The sequence below is a fragment of the Pan troglodytes genome, chromosome 19 (assembly GCF_028858775.2).
Source record: "Pan troglodytes isolate AG18354 chromosome 19, NHGRI_mPanTro3-v2.0_pri, whole genome shotgun sequence".
NCBI lineage: Eukaryota > Metazoa > Chordata > Mammalia > Primates > Hominidae > Pan > Pan troglodytes.
The window spans coordinates 24492341-24499651 of record NC_072417.2 but is presented as its reverse complement, the minus strand read 5'-3'; the positions used below and the strand labels follow the sequence as shown (position 1 = coordinate 24499651).

At 51.3% G+C, this 7311-nt stretch overlaps 1 protein-coding gene and 1 pseudogene across 1 annotated transcript; one reads left to right on the top strand and one right to left on the bottom strand.

Moving 5' to 3' along the window:
• Nucleotides 1-624: 624 nt before the first annotated feature.
• LOC112206127 (U6 spliceosomal RNA) lies at nucleotides 625-723 on the bottom strand (annotated as a pseudogene).
• A 1360-nt stretch (nucleotides 724-2083) lies between these two features.
• ARL4D (ADP ribosylation factor like GTPase 4D) lies at nucleotides 2084-5522 on the top strand. Its single transcript, XM_511534.8, has 2 exons — nucleotides 2084-3683; nucleotides 4248-5522. The coding sequence occupies exon 2, from the start codon at nucleotides 4320-4322 to the stop codon at nucleotides 4923-4925; it is 606 nt and encodes a 201-aa protein (XP_511534.1). The 5' UTR covers nucleotides 2084-3683; nucleotides 4248-4319; the 3' UTR covers nucleotides 4926-5522.
• Nucleotides 5523-7311: the final 1789 nt, after the last annotated feature.

The window sequence follows — 7311 nt, the reverse complement described above, 5'->3', positions numbered from 1 at the left end:
GCCCTTGATCACTTAGTCTGGTGGAGGAGACAGCTCTGAGGAAGAATGATGCTTATCTGACTCAGTGTCACTTAAACCTTGGCTCAGCGTCGCCACTTTGAAACTTTCTCCTGCACACTCTTCCACCAATCTAAAGTAGTTCTCTAGCCACATGTGGTGGCACGCACCTGTAATCCCAGCTACTCAGGAGTCTGAGGCGGAGGATCTCTTGAACCAAAGAGTTCAAGGCTGCAGTAAGCTATGGTCTCGCCACTGCACTCCAGCCTGGGTGACAGAGTGAGACCTTGTCTTTAAAAAAAAAAAAAAAGGCCGGGCGCGGTGGCTTATGCCTGTAATCCCAGCACTTTGGGAGGCCGAGGCGGGCGGATCACGAGGTCAGGAGATTGAGACCATCTTGGCTAACACGGTGAAACCCCGTCTCTACTAAAAATACTAAAAATTAGCTGGGCGCGGTGGCGGGCACCTGTAGTCCCAGCTACTCGGGAGGCTGAGGCAGGAGAATGGCATGAACCCGGGAGGTGGAGCTTGCAGTGAGCCGAGATAGCTCCACTGCAGTCCGCCCTGGGCAAAACAGCGAGACTCCGTCTCAAAAAAAAAATTTTTTTTTGTTTATTTTAATTTTGAAAAAATAGGGAATGCTTCATGAATTTGCAAGTCATCCTTGCACGGGGCCATGCTAATTTCTGTATCGTTCAGAAAAAAATGATTGCTTAATGTACAAATGTTCAGATGTTCTCTGCAGGGATTAGTGTAAGCCCATAGCTTAGTGCTACCTGGACGAGCTGGGCCCCTTTCTTTACCCCTCCCCAGCCCCACCTTCTCCTTCCCATTTGTTCATTAACACCTTCTCTGGCAAACATGAAAGACGGAAGGGTGGGGTAGGATTGTCAGTTTCATTTCCTTTATCAGATAAGTGACAATTTCTATCTTGGATGTGAGTCCCAAGATAGATTATAGGAGCCATGTTAAAGAAGCTTCAAAGATTGTGGAAGAAACAAGACAACTTGTGTGTTTTCAGTTTCTGTGTGTTTTCAGTCTCATAGCCATTGTAACATTTGTTCAAAGCCAGGTTTGGCCAGTTTCTAGCTGGATGACCTTCAACAAATTACCTAACCTTTCTGTGCTTCAGTTTCTTCTTTTTAGACTAACCATACTTACTTCATGGGCTTGACTTGTGTATTAAAAAAGGAAAAGTAAGCAAAGTTCACCAGAGCCTGGCATGCAGTGGCCACTCAACAGTGCAGTGGTTCTCAACCGCTGGGCCTGCTCCGTCTTCCCCTCTCCTAACTTCACCATGCTCAGGTCTGTCTCCTGTACATTAGCTGCTGCTGCAACCTGTCACCCTCCAACTTGGGGTGTAACAAACTAATTTCCTAAGGTCTTAATCTTAGACTAATTTCCTAAGGTCTTTAGGGATTTGGGGAGGCTCCCTGCATTGCTGGGGAAACCAGGTGGCTGGTTTTGTAGTGGAGGGGGGAAAAAGGAGGTGGCAAAGCACACTGGTGACAAACAGATGGGAAGCTTATTTATCAGCACTTGATTGAGGAGGGTGGGCAGGAAAAGGCTGGGCCCTGCTGTCTGGCAATGACTTCCCTTCTCCTTTTTCCAATCCCTCTCACACATAGCCCTTAAAAAGATTAATACTGAATTACACAATAAATAAAATAATCCACGCCTGTAAATCCCAACACTTTGGGAGGTCGAGGCGGGCAGATCACCTGAGATCGGGAGTTCGAGACCAGCCTGACCAACATGGAGAAATCCTGTCTGTACTAAAAGTACAAAATTAGCCGGGCGTGGTGGCACATGCCTATAATCCCAGCTACTCGGGAGGCTGAGGCAGGAGAATTGCTTGAACCTGGGAGGTGGAGGTTGCAGTGAGCCGAGATTGCGCCATTGCACTCCAGCCTGGGTGACAAGAGCAAAACTCTGTCTCAAAAATAAATAAATAAATAAATAAAGTTACAATTTACAATTTCATTCTTCTTTGATTGGCCCTCTTCTCTCCCCCGCCTAATTGCTGTTGTCCTTTTGGTCACACTGCCCTTTGTGACATCTCCTTCCTTTCAGGGCTGCCCAGACTGTAGCAGGCTGCAGTGGCTGGGGAGACCCTACTCATTCCTGTGCCCCTCCTAACCAGTCCTAGATAGGGCTAAAGAACCTCTATAAACCTTTCCAGAAGCTTCCAGTTGACACATTCTCTCTCTCCTCTGAAATCCTACGAGTGCTATCTCATGATTTACAAAGACCCAATACATGTGCTGTCTCATTCTGTCATTGCCAGTCTTAAGTCTTAAGCCCTTTGAGGCCTGGTTCTACAGCCGAGACATCCTCTATTTCTCCACCATCTCTCTGTCTCATTCAGAGCACACAGTATGAATGAGGTCAATAAACACAGTGTTTTTTGTTTTGTTTTGTTTTGTTTTTGTTTTTTTTGAGACAGAGTCTTGCTCTGTTGCCCAGGCTGGAGTGCAATGGTGTGATCTCAGCTCACTGCAACCTCCGCCTCCCGGGTTCAAGTGATTCTCCTGCCTCAGCCTCCCGAATAGTTGCAATTACAGGCGCCCGCCACCACACCCGGCTAATTTTTGTATTTTTAGTAGAGACGGGGTTTCACCATGTTGGCCAGGCTGGTCTAGAACTCCTGACCTCAGGTGCTTCGCCCACGTCGGCCTCCCAAAATGCTGGTAATACAGGCGTGAGCTACCGTGCCCGGCCCAATAAACGCATTGGTTTTTTTTTGTTTGTTTGCTTTGTTTTGAAACAGAGTCTTGCTCTGTCGCCCAGGCTGGAATGCAGTGGCGCTATCTCAGCTTACTGCAACCTCCGCCTCCTGGGTTCAAGCGATTCTCCTGTCTCAGCCTCCCGAGTAGCTGGGATTACAGGCACCCGCCACCACGCCCGGCTAATTTTTGTCTTTTTATTACTGATGGGGTTTCACCCTGTTGTCCAGGCTGGTGGAACTCCTGAGCTTAAGTGATGTGCCTGCCTCAGCCTCCCAAAGTGCTGAGTTTACAGGTATGATCCACTGCGCCTAAACATACTGTTGAGTGTAACCTCAAATAAGTCATTTAACCCTTCAGGGCTTTGTGTATCTGTAAAAGGCAGACAACAGTCCCTAACAGGCTATTGCAGATAATGGGCTTAGCACTATGAAGCAGCTGTTTTATGGGGCTCCAGGTTCACATAGGTTTGACAATTGAATTATGAAAGATAAAGGAGAAAGACTTGTCAGCCTCTCCGAGTAGATCCTTTGGCCGAAGGAGTGTCCATGTGGGGTGGTATCTCGGCCTGGTGGAGGGGGATGCGATGGTAGTGAGAATACTAGGGTATTCATATCTTTCCTCCCGAGTCAAACGTTGCCAGGCACGTTCCTTTCGCCCCTCCCACCCTCCATTCCGGATTAATTCCAAGTTTAATTCCAAATATTAGAGTGTGGTAGAAAAGGTCAAATAGAGCAGCCACGGATTAAGCAAACGTCCCTCCGCGTGTGGTGGGGGCTGCAGCGCCCGTAGCTCCACGCTCCGCCCCGCCGCCGCTGATTGTCCCGCGCCTTGTGACGTCACACGCGGGTTTTTAAGGCCGAACCCTAGGCAGGCTCTGCAGAGGCAGCGGTTGGAGGCGCGCTGGGTGTCCGCGGTGTTTCACCGGGAAAGGCTCGAGGAGAGCGCGGCTCACGAGAGGTAAACGGACACTGCAGACAGTGCTGAGGCGGCTCCGGTGCCGGGCCGCTGGAGCTGGGGTCGGCCATCGGAGGAGGGCGGGCGGGCAGGGGAGTGTCGCGGGGCGGTGGGGCGAGGGTCGCGGAGTAAGGAAGGGCACCGTGTCAACGGCTTGGGGCTGCGGAGGGCGGGTGGGAGCCGGACTCAATCTCCGCTCTCAGCGTCTGCACCCTAACTCTTAGTTTGGGGGCACTGTCGACTTCCCCCGTCCCTCGGGGATCTTGCCTGGGGGATGGCGCCATAAGCTCTGAGAAGAGGCTCTAAAAGCCCACTGTCCATGGATCGAGCCCTCACCCCCCACTTGAGTGGCCCAGGACCTGGGAGTCTCTCTAGGTCCCATCGCCCCCCTCACGACCCCCCAGGGAGTGGGGGAACACCTCTGTTATACCTTAAAAAAAAAAAAAAAGGAAAGGAATTTTAAAAATGAAGGATGGGAGGGTGATTTAGGAAGGGATCAAGAAGTTGCAAATCTTGTGTGTGTTATTAAACGTCTCCTTTTTCTCCCATGACCTTTTCTTGGTTCAGATAACCCAGCTGTGCTCCCTGGAACCTTCAATTTCAAGGCCTCCCTGCCTCTACTAGGCGCCTTAGCTCACTATGGGGAACCACTTGACTGAGATGGCGCCCACTGCCTCCTCCTTCTTGCCCCACTTCCAAGCCCTGCATGTCGTGGTCATTGGGCTGGACTCTGCTGGAAAGACCTCCCTCCTTTACCGCCTCAAGTTCAAGGAGTTTGTCCAGAGTGTCCCCACCAAAGGCTTCAACACCGAGAAGATCCGGGTGCCCCTCGGGGGATCGCGTGGCATCACCTTCCAAGTGTGGGACGTCGGGGGGCAGGAGAAGCTGCGACCACTGTGGCGCTCTTATACCCGCCGGACAGACGGTCTAGTGTTTGTGGTGGACGCTGCGGAGGCTGAGCGGCTGGAGGAGGCCAAGGTGGAGTTGCACCGAATCAGCCGGGCCTCGGACAACCAGGGCGTGCCAGTGCTGGTGCTGGCCAACAAGCAGGACCAGCCCGGGGCACTGAGCGCTGCTGAGGTGGAGAAGAGGCTGGCAGTCCGAGAGCTAGCAGCCGCCACTCTCACTCATGTGCAAGGCTGCAGCGCTGTGGACGGTCTGGGCCTGCAGCAGGGCCTGGAGCGCCTCTATGAGATGATCCTCAAGAGGAAGAAGGCAGCTCGGGGTGGCAAGAAGAGACGGTGACCCGAGCCCCCCCTCCCTTTCCTCCCACCTAGTAGGGGTCTGCACACTTGGACAGCAGGGTGGGACCAGCCTGTGACCTCTCAGTCAGACTGGGGTGCAGGACCTGTCCACCTCAATGAAGGAGAGAGGAGCATGGGGCGTCCCGTTTTGGCGCCACACTGGGGTGGGGATGGGAGATGGGATGTCTTTGCATCTCTCTCTCATCCTCTCTGGAGAAGTGGGCGCTGCAGGACTGTGGAGACGTAAATGTAAACTGTGACTCTACCTCGACCCTGTTTCTTATTTTTCTTCTCTGGCTTTTTAATTGGATGTGTTTGGGGGCGGGGGGATGGAAGTGACTTGGAGAATGTGTTTGGGATGAAATAACTATCTCCCCTTCCTCTGTCCCCCAACTGGGGAGTCTCCCCAGGCTGCTTTTCTAGGAATACCAGTCACATAGTTTTTATTTTTGTGTCTGTGAAAGTGCCAAGAACCCCTCCCCACATTTGTAGATCCATGACCCTTTTTATAAGCTGTGTGTGTCCTCTGTATTATTGTTATTAACTATTTTTTAGCATTTGCCTGTAAGTTATTAAAGACTGATAACTGTAGCTCTTACCTTGGTCTGGGGCATTTTCCTCTCCTTATCTTGCCCCAGAGACAATTCAAGATTTCTATGTGGGGTTGTGGCGCGGGGGGGAGGGAGATTTATCTTGAAGCTGAATTTGCAAAGCAAGCACTTATAAAAATTAGATTGTGTGTTATGGGATGGCTTGTGAAAATTATAGGGGGGAGTGGAAAACCCCTCAAGCTATTGCCTGATCTCTGTAGTTTTTTGGGTGGGGTCACTTCCTTTTTCTCTGATTTAACACCCCTCCCCTCATCCTCTGGGTCTTACTTGTCCCTTATATCAACTGCTCCTTGCAGATTTAACTTCAAATTTTGCTAGTCTGAGCTGCTCCTAGGTTCTTGACCTTGGTGACACCTAAGTCTATATAGGTAAGTCCTCGAAGAGCCATTCTGTTCCCATCCTCCCCACTTCCCCAGTCTTAGGTTGGTTTGATTTTTTTCCTCCTTGTAAGATGTGGTGAGAATGGAAAGTAATTCCTCCTTGTAAGATGTGGTGAGAATGGAAAGTAATTCCTCCCTGGCCTTAAGTCACCTCTGTGTACTCAATCCTGCTGACTGGCTCACTGGCATGATGGCAGCAGCTGGTGCTAGGGAGGCCTGGGCTGGATTGAGCCAGCCTGGCCCTGGTGACTAAGCCATGAGTTTTCCAGCTCTGGGAATGGTAGCTCTTCTCACGAGAGGGGCAGAAGTAGTAGCTGTTTGTGCTTGGTGGCAGAGAGGACTGCTGGACATACACCCTCCAGACTCCAAGATAGAAGGGGGAAGACATAAGCCCCCAATATTTGTGGTGATTGTAAGAATAAAATGCTAATATTACAAGGGCTTGAGTGCCCCTACTCACCAGCACCAGGGCCAGCTATGTCTGATAACAGAACCCTTAGATCCTCTTAATCTTCTGGGTGGGAGCAGTGAGTAAGAACTAAGCACAAGGCCGGGCACAGTGGCTCACGCCTGTAATCCCAGCACTTTGGGAGGCTGAGGCAGGAGGATGGCTTGGGCCCAGGAGTTCAAGACCAGCCTGGGCAACATAGGGAGACCATGTCTCTAAAAAAGAAAAAAAACAAGCACAATTCTTTCCAGTTGTCCAGCCCTCCAGCCACCCCCTGCCACCTTTTGTGCAAACACAGAATCCCCAGAGCAGGTTCAGCGTTCACACCCTGCTTCTCCCCAACTCTGTCTCCTCTTCTCCGGAATCAGATGAAAGGACCTGGGGAGAAAGAGAAGGTGCCGGCAACCCCCACTTCTGGGGAAGGTTTCCTAAAGAACTTGCTTCTTCCTACCCAGCGCTGCCAGAAGCTCAGATTTGGTCCCCTCCCCATCCCTGTAGCTGGCAGGATTGGGGTGAGTGTGCATTGATCCGGAAGGGTGCCCAAGTGTGCGTCAGTGCTAGGGCCTGCTTGACAGAACTGCTGGGCTGGTTCTGCTGGGAACATGTGCTACCTGCCCCTCCCCCAGACACACCTGCGACTCCTCTCCCAGTCTTTTTGGGGCACAGTCCTATAGCCCAAGGACAGGTTGAGGCCCCAGTCCAGGCTGGAAAGGAACTGGCCAGAACTGACCCTCTGTCCTGCCAGGAGATCTTTCCTCCCCACCCCACCCCACCCAAATTCTGCTCTTTTGTCTTAAAATCTTCAATTATACATTTTCATTTCTTGTCACTTGGTGTACTTAGGTCTCCAGATTTGGGGGAAGAGGTGCAGAGGTGTTCCCCCATCCCTAGCAGAGGGGCCTCCAAGATGTCAGCTCCTGATTCTGGCTCTTCCAACCACACTCCTTC